A 20434-nucleotide genomic window follows, 5' to 3' on the forward strand; every position below is an offset into this window, starting at 1 on the left:
CAGGTAGATTGGCGAGAAATCACGGAGATTGCCGACAGGACGAACGGGAAATCAAGATGGCGCTGTCCAGGAGAGGTGAGTGTGAGACGCGTTACCATGGTAACCCACTTAAAATCAATTCTTCGACCTCTTTAATTGCGAAAAATATTCTACATATGGATTAAATGAAAGTAATATATAACTAGCTGATGCCAGGGCACAGTGACAGATAGGGTCTCATCTGGTTATGTTGTATAGTGACTGCATACTGTGTTTCATTCCTGTTTACATGAGAGTAAGCAGACATAAACAGACATGAACAGGGTAAGCAGACATAAACAGGATACACAGACATAAACAGAGTAAGCAGACATAAACAGACGTAAACAGGGTAAACAGCCATAAACAGGGTAAACAGAGTAAGCAGACATAAACAGACATGAACAGGGTAAGCAGACGTGAACAGGGTAAGCAGACGTGAACAGGGTAAGCAGACGTGAACAGGGTAAGCAGACGTAAACAGGGTAAGCAGACGTAAACAGGGTAAGCAGACGTAAACAGGGTAAGCAGACGTAAACAGGGTAAGCAGACGTAAACAGGGTAAGCAGACATAAACAGGGTACACAGACATAAACAGAGTAAGCAGACGTAAACAGACGTATACAGGGTAAACAGCCATAAACAGGGTAAACAGAGTAAGCAGACATAAACAGACATGAACAGGGTAAACAGGGTAAGCAGACATAAACAGGGTACACAGACATAAACGGAGTAAGCAGACATAAACAGGGTAAACAGCGTAAACAGACATAAACAGCGTAAACAGACATAAACAGCGTAAACAGACATAAACGGAGTAAGCAGACATAAACAGGGTAAACAGCGTAAACAGACAAACAGTGTAAACAGACAAACAGCGTAAACAGGCATAAACAGCGTAAACAGACATAAACAGCGTAAACAGACATAAACAGCGTAAACAGACATAAACAGCGTAAACAGACATAAACAGTGTAAACAGACATAAACAGGCATAAACAGCGTAAACAGACATAAACAGCGTAAACAGACATAAACAGCGTAAACAGACATAAACAGCGTAAACAGACATAAACAGAGTAAACAGACATAAACAGAGTACACAGGCATAAACAGGGTAAACAGGCATAAACAGACAAACAGGGTAAACAGACATAAACAGAGTACACCGACATAAACAGGCATAAACAGACATAAACAGACATAAACAGAGACACCGACATATACAGGGTAAATAGACATAAACAGGGTAAACAGACATAAACAGAGTACACAGACAAACGGACATAAACAGAGTACACAGACATAAACAGGGTAAACAGACATAAACAGAGTACACAGACATAAACAGGGTAAACAGCCATAAACAGGGTAAACAGCCATAAACGGGCTACACAGCCATAAACGGGCTACACAGCCACAAACAGGCTACACAGCCACAAACAGGCTACACAGCCACAAACAGGCTACACAGCCACAAACAGGCTACACAGCCACAAACAGGCTACACAGCCACAAACAGGCTACACAGCCACAAACAGGCTACACAGCCACAAACAGGCTACACAGCCATAAACAGGGTACACAGCCATAAACAGACATAAACAGTGTAAACAGACGTAAACAGTGTAAACAGACGTAAACAGACATAAACAGAGTAAACAGACATAAACAGGCATAAACAGAGTAAACAGACATAAACAGACAAACAGGGTAAACATACATAAACATTGTAAACAAACATAAACAGACAAACAGAGTAAACAGACATAAACAGAAATAACAGGGTAAGCAGACAGAGTAAACAGACATAAACGGTAAACAGAAATAACAGGGTAAGCAGACATAAGCAGACATAAACAGGGTAAACAGACATAAACAGAGTAAACAGACAAACAGGATAAACAGATATGGAACGGCAGTTATATGAAATAGCACGAATGAGGCCATGGCTATCCATCAGCTGGGGGTCCCAATTCCCAAATACATATGCAAATGTATTGAATAGCTTTCACTGTGTAAGAAACATAGATGGGTAACCTGACTATGAAAGAAAACAGGTATATAAAATATATTTATTGTTTTTGTTAGTTTTTTTACAATCTATATTTTGCATAGCAACCTATAGGACTAGTGAAAATTACCCTATCACCAAAATCATTTGATGAAAAGCTACTGTCCTATTGCACAGGGAGATAACGTTTGGGCGAGTCGTTACGTGTTTCTATACTGGGCTTTAACGCCACTAGGACATACTGATACATCCTAATTTTTTTGGTGTGAGCAAGGTTAGTCAATTGGGAAAATCAGTCGATACCTGGGCCCCTCTCTATCAGCTGGGGTAGTTTTTAGTGTCCAGAAACTGGCAGAATAGCTATATGCGGAGGTTAAACTAAGCGCTGTATACAGCCCCTTAAATGGGGATTTAAAAGCCCATTGACTGCAATGCTACGTGAGCAGGGTTAAATCCTTTCTCACACCAGGAGATATCAATCCCCAGGTATCACATCAATCTATACCTGGGGCTCCCCTCTGTCAGCTGGATCCTCCTTTGAGCGCTGCATATTGACATTTAAACCCATTGAAAACAGCAGGTGAGCAGATCTTGCTCTGCAACAGTGATTCTGGGCTGGCACAGACAATGACATGGACTCCCCAGCATGGCCCAGTGGCCAGTGCTGATTTGTATTTGTTGCTGGGCTTTGCCAGCTGCCCAGCACTGATTACAGTGTAATCGTCATTCCTGATTTTCAGCATTACAAGGATATCCCTGTAATGTTAAAAACAGCAAGTAGATGGCTATAACATACCACTCGCTACTGTTTTAACTTGGAAACCCGTCTGCTGTTATACGTACTGATATTATCAGTGGGTTTCCTTAAAGGTAGTGTTAGGGTTAGAGTAAGGTTAGAGTAGGTTTAGTTGTATAGTTAGGGTAAGTGTTTAAAGCTGTTTTAGGGTTAGGGTAGATATAAATGTAGAGTTAGTGTAAGCATAGGGTTACGGTTGGTATGGTTTTAGGGGATGGGGATATAGGGTTAGGGTTAACTACCAAAAATGTATTTAGATCCTAGACATATCAGGACTGACTTGTAATTATATTTTGGGCTCTTATATTATATTTGGGTATTAATTATTTCAAAGTATCCTAAGAAAGGGAAGAGTGGGTGGGCAGACAGCTGAAGCTGCTCACCAACACTTATCACAATTACTGGGTCAGATGATGTAAAGGCCCTCTGGATCCCAGATTATGGGAAGAACTCCAACATTTGTCTCTCATTGCTAAAATAAAATGTTTTTGTACACACCCATGTTTTGTACAAAAAGTGCACTAATAAAGGTGGATTGTAGGTGAAATAGAGTCTGCCTCTCAAATGATAATAGATCCAGAAAGTCAGTTCATAAACAAACTGAGCAATACAACCTTTTATCTGAGATAGAAAGTTAGAAACCTACAATGTGACGGCAGATAAGAACCATTCGGCCCATCTAGTCTGCCCAGTTTTCCAAATACTTTCATTAGCCTCTGGCCTTATCTTATAGTTAGGATAGCCTTATGCCTATCCCATGCATGCCTAAACTCCTTTACTGTGTTAACCTCCACCACCTCAGCTGGAAGGCTATTCCATGCATCCACTACCCTCTCAGTAAAGTAATACTTCCTGATATTATTTTTAAAACAAAATGCAGCTAGTTGACACCGTGAACCCAATTTCTGTCAAGGTTCTTCATGTGACATCCAGACGGCTAGTGTGGCAACCCCATAAGTGCCCAGCAGGGGATTTTGAACCTGGGTCCTTCATGTCCTGGGCCTGCTATACAGCCTCTAAGCCAAAGCAGATTCTGTAATTCTAATAGAAAGGAACTTAAAAAGAGGAAAATGTACTGTGCAGTCCTTTATTTAAATGATTTGTTCTTATGATTTCTTTTTTTTTTCCTACACAGGAAAGAGTTCCCTGGTGGTATCCTTTTGCACATTTTCTTTATCAATTGATTTCCACGCTCTCACCAACTGTACACTGGCCACACTAGTTTGGAAATTGTTGTATGTTGTCTGTCACGATATATATATTTCAATATGTTGGCAAATATTTAGATTTTAAGTTAAAACTGTACAAATATGTTCTCTATCCCCTGCCTGACAAACCGTTCTTGGCAGAGACCAATATACGGACAGCATGGAGGTCTATGCTGATAACTGAGTGACAAGAGATGGCAGGACAATCTCCTATACTCCATCACAGCAACTACTGTGCATGCTTGTCATTCCTCATCTCAGGCTTGTTAGAGGAGTATAGACTTTGAGTGAGAGATGTGGCTCTATTCTAGGCCAATGCCATCTCTCTAACACTACTGAGTGCATATGTAGCTCCTTCAAGTCGCTGTGCTCTCATAGTGTCATGGCAGACTTTAGCATGATGTGTATTCTCTTGTAGAATGAAGATATTCAGTTTAGAACCGAAATACAACATGCACTCATTGGATGTGAAAGCACCAAGAGACATGGGTAGGTGGGGCTAGTATGCTGGTCTTCCACTGTTGTTCTCCTCTATTCTCACTTATTGATGGAATTTGCAGAACCAGCAAGACAACCAGAGTGTTGTGAGGTGTGAGGCCTCATGTTAAATTGTACGTGTCATTTAATAATATGTGCGCACAATAAAATATTCAAAAACTTTGATAAAAAAGTACATAGACACTTTTTGTATTTATTTTTTTAAAAGAGAAAAATGTATGGTTTATGTCTATTTTGCTATAAATTTGTCCATATTGTTTTAAATGTATTTCTAATTGAATGACTAATTGAGGAGACTGTTCCATACAAAGTGGAAGAACATTGGTTCCATCCCACAGCCAGCCACAAATCAAAAAGAGCACAGTGCCTACCACAGGCTTACAGTCAAGGGTGATGCCAAATTAACAGGTCATGTTTCCTTCCTACAAGTCTTTTATCAAACCTTTGATAAAGGCCTTGTGGGGCCGAAATTTAATCTGTTAGTTAGGCACCGTAATAAAAGATTGCTTTTTACTGGAACATTGTGTTTGGCATTTTGTTTTGTTTTTTCAAACCTATATCTAGAAAGGAAAGTACAAATGGCGGCTGCTATTAGCATTTTAAATAATATACTTCACAAATCAATACGTAGACTGTGTAATTTGCCATTGCTAAAACTGGCTTTCCTTCACCTGTTTCCCAGCTGTCTTCTGTTCCATTGCAAGTCCTACTTTACCTCAATGTTGCATATTATGTATTCTATTTCTTAGCTACACTGCTGATGATCATTTACAAAAGTAAGTACCGGTATGTTTTGTATTTCAGAGGACTGAGTGATTCTTTAATTAAAAATGTAGTTTAGTGTTTTTCCTTTTTTTTCAAAATTTAAGGGGGGATTACAATCATTTACATAAAAATATCACAAGGCAAACATACACAATAAAGGTTACCTCAAATTTTCCAAATAACACAGTTCACTTATTTGACTCTTATACTTTTTATCACCTATACTATCTGAATCTAGAGCTGTCAAATATATCTCCAGTTTAATTAAAAAACAGAAAACATAATTTTAAGATAGTCAAGCTAATTCTTTCTAACAATTATCCTAAGATTTAATTTACATTCTTGTAATATTATTAGTCAGGTGTTGTATAATTTCAGTATCTTAACATTAAATATAGTTCATAGAAATGAGGTCTGGATTCTTAAACATTTTTATGTTTGCCTGGTCATTCCACCACAAACTATCTTTGTCTCAAGGCATTTTATTACAGTTCAATATGACACAAGTTAAATACCTTCCAAAATTTTCAGACACTTTCATTTTAGGGGTGCCAGGGAGGGTTCAGTTCAGTGTCAGTGGGAGTCCTGAGAACATTTTTGGTGACATACAAGAATGCATCTTATTTGTACAGACTGATTTCTTAACACATTTATTGAAGTTTAAAGTTGCTTTACCCTCTTCACCCTTCCTCCCCCCTTAAAATTAGTATTTCAGAAAGATAACATCTCCATTAAATACTCACATTGATTATGTTAGAATTTCAGTGAAATATATACTAAGACAAAGTAGGGACTACTTTGTCTTAGTAAATTTCCTATGCTTTACAAAACCTGACAAAAGACAGAGCTACCAGAGTCACTGTTGACTGTTATAGGGAAAATACATTGTCTGTGGAGGATCCAGTGGTCTTGTGAGAGTACAACAGTGACGTGGGTGCCTAGCAAATGAAGTAACATCAGCTGAAAAGGAGTTATAGGAAGACCGTTGTGGCGGTCTGCCTTCTTAGCCACACACCTAATTCCACCTAATTCCAGATATACACACCTAATTCCACCTAATTCCAGATATACTTTTTTATCAAATGTAAAAAAATACAGTATATTAATAAGGCAAAACCCTATCAAATGTATTAAATTAGTATTTGTGCCTAAGGTGTCCATTTAAACTAAATATACATTTTACTTACCTGAATCTGTCCTTATTGGCCACCACCATGGTCTTCCTAACGCTCCTCTTCTACTCCTGGACTTCACACTACTCTTACTTTTTTTTATTCATATGTCTTAGTAACAGGAACAGACAGTACAGCATGGTAATAATGCACTTCTAATTTGTTACCTTATATACTTTGATGTTTGCCTGCTCATTAAATATACCTATTTTTGTGTGCCCAGGCCAGGTACTGAGTTATCCGGACAGCAACCTAGCTCTGGACCTCGGACTTCTCTTCATTATGGCAATTCTGGAATTTTTAAGGCTCTATTTTGGTATGTATTTAACAATAAAATAAAATTTGTCCAGCAGCCATCCCACCTCAATATAATCATATACAGGAATTATCCAGGCATGCATGCCATCAACAAAGATATAGAAGGCTTGGCACTTTTTTTTGTTGTGATCCCTTTATTCTGTCCGCAAATCAACTTTTACAATCTACTCCTGCAGGAACAAAAGGAAATTTGACAGAGGAAGAGCTCCCTCTAGGGTTCAGCTTGTTCCTCACCGCAGGAAACATCATCCTATCCATTTATTTCATAGTGTGGGAGACCTACATTCTAAGGGCAGACATAATCATCAATGCCATTTTGCTGGTCCTCTATGGGCTTGAAGTTATACTGGAGCTGTTCACAATTGCAGCATTTTTTCGTTAACAAGGAACCAACATCACCACTTGCATCTTAATTGAACTGTATTTTTTTTTTTTTATACATGGTTTCAAAAATACTTTATAGAAATTATATGCAGAAGTTATTATCAATAACACTGACAGATGTGCTCTACAGTGTCTGCAAACTGTTCAATAAATTATAATTGTATTATTGTTTATTTAGATGACAGGATAAAAAAATATTGACAATTTTCCTTTAGAACAGGGGTTGGCAACCTATGGCCTGCAGTGTGTCTTTGCCTGGCACACAAGGCTGCCAGACTGAATCGGGGCAGTTGGGGACATCAGAGAATCTCCCTAGCTGGCCAAGAGTACACAACACTACACTACAGAGAACTTGAACAGAGAACTCCCTAGTGAACCAGCACTTCTTAGTGACTCAGAACGTTGCTGCAGGTTACCACAACAACACTCTGACTGACTTGCAATGTTCCAGGTAAAAAGGAGGGGGCAAAAAATAAGTTTACAAAAAAATTATTTACATTTACACACAACACCACAGACTGTCCCCACTACATATATATACTACAAGCAATCCACCTACACACACTTATCAGAGACAGCACACACTCAATTTCACATAACAGGCAGCCCAAATACACACACAAATACCATGAACAGTTCACATGCAAACACATGATACCACAAACAGGGCACACACATACATAACACGACAGGAAGCCCACACACACAGTAACACAAACACACATACACAACTCCACAAACAGCTCCTGCCATACACATGCACACCGTATCACAAACAGCCCACAGTCACTCTCAAAACTGTACAAGTCAACCCCTCCACACACATTAAAACAAACACCAATGGACACATTATACTACAAAATCATGTATATACCATCACATAACACCACTCACAATACATATAGCCAACACATATATACAAACTCACACAAGCCAAACTCTTCAACATACATCTGCATGACTTTAACAAAAATAGGGCCAGCACCCTAAGGGTGTTCAAAGTTTTACTTTGGTAAAGCGCTACCAAAAGGTTACGTAGCCCTGCTCTAAAAGATCAATAATTGATTACCTCTGAAATAGCAAAGAGTACAGACTTTGAAATGTTTCTTTTATTTGGAGCTTTATTTTTGGAATTATACAAAATGCAACATTTTCCCACAAAACTATTATTTTAAAAAAATATTTTGCAACCTCTGGCAACTTTGTAGTTTCTCATTTGGGAAAATGTACTTTGAAATATTTTGTGATATAATGAATCAGACCAAAAATGAACTATATATGTATATTTTTATTAAAAAATAATGAAAGCATGTCCTCTGTTCTTGTATTATTTGATGCTGGCTATCTTTAAATTTTATATTTTCTACATATTGTTTTCTAGTAGTTTTTATATCTTTCATTTCATCTATCGATTTGAAAATTACAATTCTAATTTCAAATGTATGTAAAAAGTGTATTAATGAATGATAACTACAACTGTAATCATTGCCTCACACTATCTGTCATGGGGCAAGCAGACCTGTACTTCCAGACATGTGCATGTATACAATTCTATACTGCTATACAGACAGACATGCAAATTCGTACTCCCATACACACATATCTGCACACTCACATACACACATACATATTAACAGCAATGCACATACACAGCAACAGACATCCACAGTTGTACACTTCCTTATACAAATACATCTACACACACACATAATATATGTGAAATACCGTAGAGGTACATTTCAGGGTTCCAAATTTCCACTCGCCCAGCAGCCATTGGTTAGTGAAAACTAAAGGGATTCTATAGTGCCAGGAAAACAAAGCCGTTTTCCTGGCATTATAGGGTTAATCGTGCCCTCCTCCCGTAAGGCTGAAGGGGTTAAAATACAAGCTAAACAACTACGCCAAATGTTCAGATCTAAAGGATACCCCAATAAATGCCTGAAGAGGGCATATCATAGGGCCTTAATAACTGAACAGACAAGTCTACTAAACGAAAATAACAGCCCCCTCTAAAACATTGAAAGAAGAGGGTCAGAAACAATTTAGATGCATCGCCACCTTCGATGCTGGGTGGAACCAGGTCAAAACCATTATGACCCGTTTTTGGCCTCTACTGAAACAGGACATTCATCTCGGAGATGCCCTTCCCTCATATGTACCTTTAACAGCCAGGAGGGGTAGCAACCTAAAAGATATGTTGGTACACAGTCATTTCCAACCCAACAAACCACCAACACATTGGCTGTCTGAGAAGATCAAAGGCACTTACAAATGCGGTAGATGCAAAGCCTGCAGATACATTAGCGCAAACTCAAAAAAATTCAGTAACAGTACCAATACTGAAAATTTCAACCCCTCTCATTTTTTAACTGCAATTCCAAAGGAGTGATTTATCTAATCACTTGCCAATGTCACGTCATGAACGTGGGCAAAACCTTCAGGCCTTTTAAAAGACGAATCCTCGAACATATAAACTCAGTTAAAACAGCAAGAAACATAGAAACATCCGTTTCCAGACATGTTAAAACAGTCCACAATGGGGACGCCACTGTCCTCAAATTCTCTGGCATCGAATTAATTAAACCTGGCCAAAGGAAAGGCAATTGGGATCAACACCTAAGAAGACGGGAATGCTATTGGATTTATCGCCTAAAAACCCTGTCCCCTAGGGGACTTAACAAAGGGTTTTCATACTCTCCATTTATTTAGAAGTCTCTCTGTAACACACTATCTTTAAACACTAATAATCAGTCCACTAACTACATCCTAGTTAGTATTCCGACCAGTTATCTCTTTCTTTAGCCCTTAACAGGACTTTATAAGTTATAGTGGTTTACCTTACACACTATTTTTAGAGGTAATTATAAGTCCCCTTTCCTCTTGTATATATATTGCCACCCCTCTACTTTTACCCCTATTTCCACTAACATGCTATACTACTATCCGTATAATATGCAGGGTTATTATTGCCAACTACTCAGAATACTCTAGGGACACCCTAGGGATCCTTACAAACAATTGTATTAAGCAATATAACCCTATCGTTTAATGATTATTCCACATTGATCATACATGCATAGTAAGTGGAACATAGGGGCAGTCCGATCACTGAAAAGAATCATGTCAGTCAGATGACGTAAACGGACTTTAACTCCGCCCACAATACACTGACGACATCAGGACCTCACTGGTGATTGGCCCATTTACATTTAAATACCGGGGGGGGGGGGTTTGAGCGGCAATTTTAAGCCCCTGACGAAGGAGTCCAGTACTCCGAAACGCGCGTCGGGTTTCCAGCGTGATTCCCATTCATCACACTTTAGCACTTTGGCACTTCACTGTGCACATCACGAAGCACGAATGGGAATCTTCTTTTTGTCACTTTCACTCTTGGTTACTATAACTTACTAATCTATGTCGCCTTAGCTAAGAGCTTAAATCATAGAGGCACAGCAGACAGGTAGCCTTATAGTGCAGAACACCCACGAAGGTGTTTATTAGCAGAAGATAGGGCATTAGCTAGACCAGTTGTCTATACAGCAGCATCCTTATCAGATCATTACGATCATTACTAGCTCGCTGTCCACGGGTCTTTTTTGTATCTACACAATACTTTTTCCCTATTACTGCTTTCACTATGGCACCAGCAATATCTGTTCTATGAACTAAGCTGTTTTCCTCTACTATTCTGTGTGGGTTGTTTTGGTGAATAAATGTGTACAATCGGATTTTATGGAGATCATTGTAGCAGTTTGCACTTAGCAATTGTACTGCAACATTAGCTTCACTTGTATCCCCTACATGCAACAGTGATTAAAGTTTATATGTAGCACTGTTGATGCAGGATTCCCTGTACCGTATTTATCGGTCAATATTCCGCTTTTTCTGTACCTATATTCGCCATCAACCACCAGCATCGTTATATAAATTTATGTACTCTTTTCACTCTAACTAAAACTAGGCAGTACATGTTTAACATCAGTGTTCTTTAATTACACCATACCAGCTCGCTGGGAAGTTACCCCCTTAAAGGGATACTACCTTAGCATTGTGCATTTTCTTCTATATTCACTATAAAGGGTTCAAGCCCATTTCGGTGGTGCTGGTGCCAGCTAATCTGACCTTCTTTCCCTAGCCATTTGCTCAACTATTGTGGAGCAAAGACAAAGGGAAATTTCTTCTCTTTTATTTAACCCTTCAGCCACTTACCTAAATCCAGCGCTGTTGTCCCTCGGTGCTGGGTCAGACTCTGCCCACTCTTCTCCCCCATCGACAGGGGAGACCTAATGCGCATGCGTGGCAATTCAATGCTTTTTTATGGGAAACATCTGATGCTGGAAGTCCGTGAGGATGGCCAGCGTCAGATAATGGACCAAAAATCCGTTTGGATTCCGGAAGCCATGTTAGACAGCCACTGAAGGCAGACTTAGAGCTGCAATGTAAACATTGCAGTTCTCTGGAACTGCAATGTTTTACATTGCAGCACTAGGTGCAAAAGGGTCACAGCACCCAGACCACTTCAACAGTGTCCTTTAAGCCCTGGTGAGTAGAAATTCACCTTTGGTGAGTGAGTGGACCCTTCAGACTTGCAATGGCGAATAACATTTAGTCCTGTCTAGTAACGGAGGCCTTACAATTTTGAGCCCTGTGTATGTTATTTTTATGCAAGTGTTTTCTTAGACAGACTCTCTTATATGTCTCTGGTGGATGAGGTATGAAACACCCTGGTGTTTATTTACTAAAGTGAATTTCAAATATAGGGTCAAACATAGCCAAACTCAAAAAATTCTCTGTCATCTATGCTTTCAAAATAAACCAAAAAAACAAGTGTTGCGCTTCAATTCATACTTCACATTAATGGTGAAAAAAACTATACACAATATAACAAATAGAATCTAGTGCTGATTATCCTTATTTACCCCAACATATGTATAAATATTTAATAGTGCACACATATGAGGGTTACACTCACTTTTACCAGAGCCCTATCAACCCTGGCTCTGGGTTAGAAAGGCTCCTCTTGAGAGGGAATAACTCCCACAATCCCCCGGCAAGACAGACTTAAATCCATATAGTGGCAGAACCAGGTACCTCCAATGGCACAGTATAACCGAATAGCCTTTATTACAAATAAACAATTCAAAACTGTAATAAAAGCTTTTTGAATCTTTGAAACTTTTCTTTTACTTATTCAGGTTTTGTATGCCACGGCCTTGTTCTTTCGCAGGGCAAGTTGTAAGAGGCTTACAGGTACAGATATAGCTCTATGTGCCTAAAATGAAATGCACGTGATGATATTCACTTGATATTGATTATGTCGATTTACTGCCTTAGTTAACAATATACCTGACTTGTTTGAACAAAAGTTATAAAAATGTGCACCTTTGTCAAGCCAGTCACAAGACCTCTACTGTAAAATGATACTTATTGCAGAATAAGTGTTTTGGCACTACTAGCTTGTGATAATGTACTGCACAACAAAAATAAATAATAATAAAAAAAAAAAGCTTTTTGATTATACTGTGCCACTGGGCAGGGCCGGCGCGTCCATAAGGCGGCACAGGCGGCCGCCTTAGGGCGCACCGGCTCCGGGGACGCAAGATTTCAGTGACCGGCAGGAGGGAAGCTCTCCCTCCTGTCGGCCACCATCTCCGCCCCCAGTGCGGCAGTGCTGCGATCAGGCGCGGCGAGGGAGCTCTAACCTCTCTGCTCTGCTCCCTCGCGCGCTGTCTAGTGATGCCGCGGGAGCCGGAATATGACCCCAGGGAATGATCCACACCAGCTCTCCAGGTAGGGAGGCTGGGTGGATATTATTTATTTATGAAAATAATTTGTGAATGTATGTGATGTGTCTGTGTGTGTGAGTGTCTGTGTGTCTGTGTGTGTGAGTGTCTGTGTGTGTGAGTGTCTGTGTGAGTGTCTGTGTGTGTGAGTGTGTGTGTGAGTGTCTGTGTGAGTGTCTGTGTGTGTGAGTGTCTGTGTGTCTGTGTGTGTGAGTGTCTGTGTGTGTGAGTGTCTGTGTGTGTGAGTGTCTGTGTGAGTGTCTGTGTCTGTGTGAGTGTCTGTGTATGTGTCTCTGTGAGTGACTGTGTCTGTGAGTGACTGTGTGTCTGTGAGTGACTGTGTGTGAGTGTATGTGTGTCTGTGAGTGACTGTGAGTGTGTGCGTGAGTGAGTGTATGTGTGTCTGTGAGTGATTGTATGAGTGTTGCATGTGAGTGTATGAGTGTGTCAGTGTATGTGTGTGTTTGTGAGTGTCTGTCAAATCAGTGATAGTATCTTTGTCATTGAGTCTGTGTGTGACTATCAGTGTGTCTGTCAATGATTGTCAATCAGTGTGTGTGTCAGATCAGTGAGTCTCTGTGTTTGTCATTGAGTGTGTGTGACTGTCAGAAGAACACTAAGGGACAGGGAAGGGAGGGGACCAATAATGGACGGCAGAGGGGCTGGTTAAGAGGCACATAGGTGAAGATGTTATTTTTTAATTGGGGGGGGCGGAAAAATACATCTTCGCCTATGTACCCAAAAATCCTTGCACCGGCCCTGCCACTGGGGGTACCTGGTGCTACTATTCCTGCACTAGGGGTGCAAGAGACACAAGGAGGGTAAGACATTCGAGTGTCTGGTTTGTTTGTTTTTTCTTCTAAATTTCTAGTTAATAAATATGCGGGCGTCATATTCTGTTGTGTCTTATATTCTGAAGAATATGGTATATAAAATCCAAATCAATTATGGATAAAGCACATTCCACCATGGTCTAGCATTCAAACACAAATAGTGAAATATATAGAAAATTTATGTAAGCACCAGTTTAAGTAAAAAAAAAAATAGATATGATCCTGTTGACAGCATGCAGAACATTTGCAAATCTTGGCTATGATTAGTATAGAAGCATTTTAGGAATTCTGCATTTAGACTGTCTGATCAAAGGTAAAGGGAGGTGGAACATTCTCATGGCAGCGTACAAAGTTCATTCAGAGAAATGTGATCATTATGAAATAATCAGTCAAGGCAAGAGTTTTCACTGGGTAAAGAAGCAATGTAAATGGACACTCTACCATAAACAGCTAGTCTCTTGTGTATGTAATGGTGCAAGAAGTGCCTTTGTATTCCTACATATTTTTACTTATAGCTAGAATTCTTGTTTTGTTTTTTTAAATATCTGATTTTTTTTTTTAATTGACATTTTCTGTAAAAAGTACATCAGATAGAGGAAGGAAAACAACAAAGCTAAAATAAAATAACATCGGCATCACCGCTAGAATTCTTTAATAAAAGCTACACTTTTCTGAAAAAAATACGGCCATTGTAACTCCTCCTTGATAATGTCATGGGAGATCTGTTCCATTGCCCATAGGTCCTTGTATGACATAGGTATCCATGACATGGCATGCTGTTCAAGCCTTTATTAAAGGAAACCTCCAGTACCATAACAACTTCATTTCAATTAAGTTGTTATGGTGCTTTGACGCCCCTTTTACATTTTAAAACCATTCTGGAACAGTTTAATAAAAAAGATATGTCTCCAAGCGCTTTTCTCTGCCTCTCCTCTTCTGCTTGGGATAATGCAGGAGCGTTAGCACGAGCAGTGAGGAGGCAGCTTATGAGTAACCGCCCACTGCGTGTAATGGATAGAAAGTATGCATATTTGCTCACGGTGGGCTGTCCGTGAGACTCGATGACTCTTCCTCACAATAAGGCTTACACATTAACCTTAACAGAAAGATCTGTACATGGTGACACATCTTTCGTGCTAAACAATTGGAGAACGGTTTAGCACTCAAAGGTAAGACTGCACCACGGGCCTTCAGGCACCATAACAACTACATTCAGAGGACATTGTTTTTTACAGGCTCTCATAGAATGTGCTGCTCATTATTAAATAAAAGCTATTAAGTAACCTGCCTCATCTATTAGCGTGCACATACATGTGTTTCTTATGAATTAACCCCTTTTATTCCAGAAGTTTGGTCCTTAAGGGGTTAAACTACTATCATCTGCAGGACAGATGTTTGCCGTCATTGACCTGCATACTGGTTCAACCTCCCTACAAAATCTAGGCAAATCCATGGACCACTGCAGCACAAGACCACACCCAATCATGCTCCAAAACCCGGTGCCCCCCACTACAGGAGCCACAATTTATAAAGTATCCAATTGAATCCACAAAGACTCTGTGTGGAGACATAACAAGGCTGAACACACAGGAGTCTGAATTCCAGAATTAAAATGTATTCACGTAGAGTTCAAAACTAGTAAAAAGTTAAACCCTTATCCTTATTATTGTTATTGTCAATGTATATCTCTGATTGTTTTAAAATATCACGCTAGGGGGCAGCGTTAAAATATTTTCTCTGAAAAGGCAGTGTTTACAGTTCTAAGGCTGCAGGGACATGCTACAGAAACCAGACCCACTATATTAAGCTATATTAAGCTGTAGTGATTCTGGAGACCCTTTAATCTTATAATTATAAGATTCATTTAACATAAAAAATTATTCTTAATAATGTTACACTTCCAGATACTCCATCCACAGCTGTTCAAGAGTCATTTGCACCATGACCTCTACAATAATAGTTCTAATAATATTAAATATTGGTATTTAGAGTGCTCACTTAATCCACATTACCTTCAGATGTACGATTTAAGTTTTCCTGTACAAAACTAACTTCAGATCTCATCTGTATAATGCATCCTATGGTAAAATGGCAAAACATACCCAAGACCAAAAAACAACGTGAGATACCACTCTCAAACACATGGTGGCGCCTGCTTCATTCAGAATCCTGTAACTACAGTAAAGCCACCCTGATGGAAGCCACATTAAGATTTAATGTGCGTAGCCTGGTACTGTGTAAAACATTGAGAATTTCCATGGGATGATGATGTTAGGGGTTGAATTAACCCATGCACATTATCTCCACACATTTAGGAATATTCATTGATTTGAGAAGTCAAAAACTGAATTTTAAATTTCAGACTAAAGTGGCCAAACTGGAAACAGAACTGACTTAGAGAGTTTTCACTAAAGAGATTAGTGAGGAATTCAAAGGGTATTTAGAGTTCAACCTTTCTGCTGCCGGAGGTGTAACTTCACCTCCCGCAGTATCATTGGCTCTTCATTATCCAACCAGGAACAAGAGTTTCTGGCCAGGGATAGGACCAGGCGCAGCGAGGATAGACGGTCCACCATGGGTCTGCGCAGCAGAGTTAGGAGCCCTTCTGTTAGGCATCACAGCAGGGGGCATTCCACTTCTTAAGAAGGAAGGGCGAGGAGCCGGCGCAGGGCTTCTAGATCGCATAGCAGTAGCTATTGGAGGGGTAGACATACCCCATACGCAGGGTCGGCGCTACATGTAAGGCGACCTAGGCAGCCGCCTAGGGTGCACCTTAGCAGGGGGCGCTGGATCCCTGCGCCCAGAATCACCGGTGCGGCTCCTCCTGCTGCGCTGCCTGAGAGCTTTTACAAGCCTCAGGCGGCGCAGCACTGCTGTGGGTGGCCGGATTTGAGTGACCGGCAAGAGCGCTCCCTCTCAATGTAGCGTGACCGGGCGGCGCGGAACGTGGGACAGGAACCTCTGTTTCCCACTGAGTGAGCACTTCCCTTCAGTCCACCGGCGGCCGGGTACAGGAAACAGAAGTTCCTGTCTTGCGTTCTGCGCCGCCCGGCCACGCTACATAGGCAGGAAGGAAGAGGAGGGTAAGGACCACTAGGGGAGGGGAGGGGAGGGTGGTGTAAGGACTACTAGGGGAGGGGAGGGGAGGTAAGGACTACAGGTGGAAGGGGAGTAAGGACCACTGGGGGAGGGAAAGGGGGAGTAAGGACCACTGGGGGAGGGGAAGGGGGAGTAAGGACCACTGGGGGAGGGGAAGGGGGGGGTAAGGACCACTGGGGGGGGAGGGGGAGTAAGGACCACTGGGGGGGAGAGGGGGAGTAAGTACCACTGGGGAAGGGTGGGTGGGAAGTAAGGACCACTGGGGGAGGAGGGGGGAGGTAAGGACCACTTGGGGGAGGGGGAGTAAGGACCATTGGGGGGAGGGGGAGTAAGGACCATTGGGGGGAGGGGGAGTAAGGACTACTGGGGGAGGGTGGGAGGGGAGTAAGGACCACTGGGGAAGGGGGTTGAAGGAACACAGGGGCAGGGAGAGTGGGGAGTAAGGACCACTGAGGGAGGGGAGGTAAGGACCACTGAGGGAGGGGGGGGAGTTCCACTAAGGGGTTTGGGAGAGGGAGGACCACTAAGGGGGGGAAGGACCACCAAAGGGGGGTAAGGAGGGAGGAGGGTAAGGACCACTAAGGGGGGGGATAATGACCACTGAGGAGGGGGAGATTACCACTAAGGGGGTGGGGGGGGGAGGGGAAGGTCTACTAAGGTGTTTGGGAGAGGGAGGACCACTAAGGGGTTTGGGAGAGGGAGGACCACTAAGGGGAGGGATGGAGGACCACTAAGGGGGAGAGGGGGGAATGCAGAGGCACAAGGGGTTAAGGGAGAGCACTAAGCTGCAGAAGGGGAGAACACGGAGGGACAGGAGGGAAGGGGAAATCAATAATTGACAGGAGGGGAGAGCACTATGAAATTTAAAAAAATAAAGAGCTGCTCCACTCTCAGTCAGCAGACAGTAGGCAGGTCAGAGGCAAACAGGGGCAGAGCCAACAGATGCAGACTTGAATACAAGTAAGATTTTACTATATTTAGGGAGGCAAGGGGGTGCCAGGTGGGGCTAGATGGTGTTTTTTTTTTTACCAATATAGGGTCAGGAATACATGTTTCTTCAAGTTTATTGCCATGTTGACAAACTTCCTTTAAGAAAAAAAATCTTGAAAATGACTGTATAAACCTGGTTACTAGTGGATACAATGTGGTACCTCTTTTATAATTTAGTGGTTTTTTTAAAATAACAATTAGGTGGTATTTTCTCTCAGGGCACACCCTACTGTAATGTGTGGCACAAACATATATGCTGCTAATGTATGTCTGAACCATCCATACTGTATATATTGAATCTAATCCGAAGTATTTGGGATGGTGTCAATAGGTAAAGTCAAGGCCTGGAGGCATCAATAAGGTCAGCACGATTCAATGAGTGTTTGAATTGTATTATTTGAGATCCACTCTACGCCAATGGTCTTTCCAATTTCCCAGCTTCTAAAACTTACAGAGTCATAGAAAACATTAGTAGCCTTTCAGAGTTGAGCAAATAATGACACTAGTCAATGTTGACATAGCATGATTGTGACCTATTAGCAGTGTGTTATTGTTCATTTAAAGAGGAACCACTTTGAAGGCAATGGGACATTTTATTAGCGAACTAAAAGCAGCTGTGTGTTTAGTTTTTAAAATTGAATTGTTTTTCATTGCTTTATCTATTTTTGTTTATTTTTAAACTTCGAGTACATCACCTGCAAAGCTACTCTGGCATAATCTGGCATTAAATGCAAATACTCCATGGTTTTTCTGGTGAGTGTTTGTGAACCCACATGTGTGCACAGGAAATTATGGGAAAAGACATACAGACCTCAACCATCTTTATGTTACATTGCGATGGTTGTATTTTGGTTTTTTGTATCTACAATGAATGAATGTTCATATGGGGCCAAAATACTTGGCAAAAACATTAAAAGACGAAAAGTTAAAGAGATAAAACAAGTTAATTCCTTCCCTTAAATTAAACTTTTTCAAGAATGTGCAAATATAAGATCACATAATCGGCTTACTACAGTGTATCTAGTCTAGACGTAAGACATTGGTTTGTAGATCATAGTTAAATGCAACTCATATAGTTGAACACAAAATACTCATTTTAACATTTGTTTACACAGATGTATCCCCTATGGATCCTCTAATACAATCCTCAGTTAGGATTTTCAATACCTACTAGCTGAGCATTCAATAATAGATATTAAACAAATGTCACTACATAGCACCATAAAAGTGCTCAAAGTGTAGTGCATTCAATTATATCACCTCATATAAAAGTGAACGGGATAATCAATAGAAGTAGTGAAAACTACATTAAATTAAGATAAGTAGTGCAAATTAACTACATTGAATTAAAGTGCAATCATTTATTCCTGTTCAATACTAACTAATAATGTAATTAAAGTCTTAAGTGTTACAACATGTATAGTAATATATATATACCGTATTTATCGGCGTATAACACGCACTTTTTTCCCCTGAAAATAGGGGGAAAATCGTGGGTGCGTGTTATACGCCGATATCCCATAATTACTTACCTGTCCTGAAGCGTGGGCCGGCTTCACAGCTTGCACCGCGGTACAGGAACTTTCATTTCATGTTCCGGTTTCCGGCGGGACTGAAAGGAAGTGTGCACAGTGTGCACACTTCCTTTCAGTCCCGCCGGAAACCGGAACATGAAATTAAAGTTCCTGTACCGCGGTGCAAGCTGTGAAGCCGGCCCACGCTTCAGGACAGGTAAGTAATTATGGGAGGGGAGGGGGGGGAGGGAAGGGGAGGGGGGGAGTACACTATGGGAGGGGAGGGGGGGGAGTACACTATGGGAGGGGAGGGGGGGGAGTACACTATGGGAGGGGAGGGGGGGAGAACACTATGGGAGGGGAGGGGGGGAGAACACTATGGGAGGGGAGGGGGGAGAATACTATGGGAGGGGGAGAATACTATGGGAGGGGGGGGGGAGAATACTATGGGAGGGGAGGTGGAGAATACTATGGGAGGGGAGGGGAGGGGGAGAATACTATGGGAGGGGAGGGGAGGGGGAGAATACTATGGGAGGGGAGGGGGGAGAATACTATGGGAGGGGAGGGGGGGAGAATACTATGGGATGGGAGGGGAGGGGGGGAGAATACTATGGGATGGGAGGGGAGGGAAGGAGAATACTATGGGAGGGGAGGGGGAGAATACTATGGGAGAGGAGGGGGGGAGAATACTATGGGAGAGGAGGGGGGGAGAATACTATGGGAGAGGAGGGGGGAGAATACTATGGGAGAGGAGGGGGGGAGAATACTATGGGAGAGGAGGGGGGGAGAATACTATGGGAGGGGGGGAGAATACTATGGGATGAGGGGGAACACTATGGGATGAGGGGGAACACTATGGGATGAGGGGGGAATACTATGGGATGAGGGGGGAAATTTCCTGGAATTTCTTTCTAAAAATGAGGTGCGTGTTATACGCCGGTGCGTGTTATACGCCGATAAATACGGTATATATATATATATATATATATATATATATAAATAAAAAGTGCACAATTATTATGCACAACCAATAAGTGGAAGA

The 20434-nt window shown here is 41.3% G+C and overlaps 1 protein-coding gene across 1 annotated transcript; it reads left to right on the plus strand.

Moving 5' to 3' along the window:
• The first annotated feature begins 28 nt into the window (after nt 1–28).
• TMEM80 (transmembrane protein 80) lies at nt 29–8414 on the plus strand. The gene is made up of 5 exons (XM_063438800.1): nt 29–75; nt 3964–3980; nt 5217–5310; nt 6695–6787; nt 6966–8414. The coding sequence occupies exons 1-5, from the start codon at nt 57–59 to the stop codon at nt 7169–7171; spliced, it is 429 nt and encodes a 142-aa protein (XP_063294870.1). The 5' UTR covers nt 29–56; the 3' UTR covers nt 7172–8414.
• Nucleotides 8415–20434: the final 12020 nt, after the last annotated feature.

The sequence above is a fragment of the Pelobates fuscus genome, chromosome 12, assembly GCF_036172605.1.
Source record: "Pelobates fuscus isolate aPelFus1 chromosome 12, aPelFus1.pri, whole genome shotgun sequence".
NCBI classification, from domain to species: domain Eukaryota; kingdom Metazoa; phylum Chordata; class Amphibia; order Anura; family Pelobatidae; genus Pelobates; species Pelobates fuscus.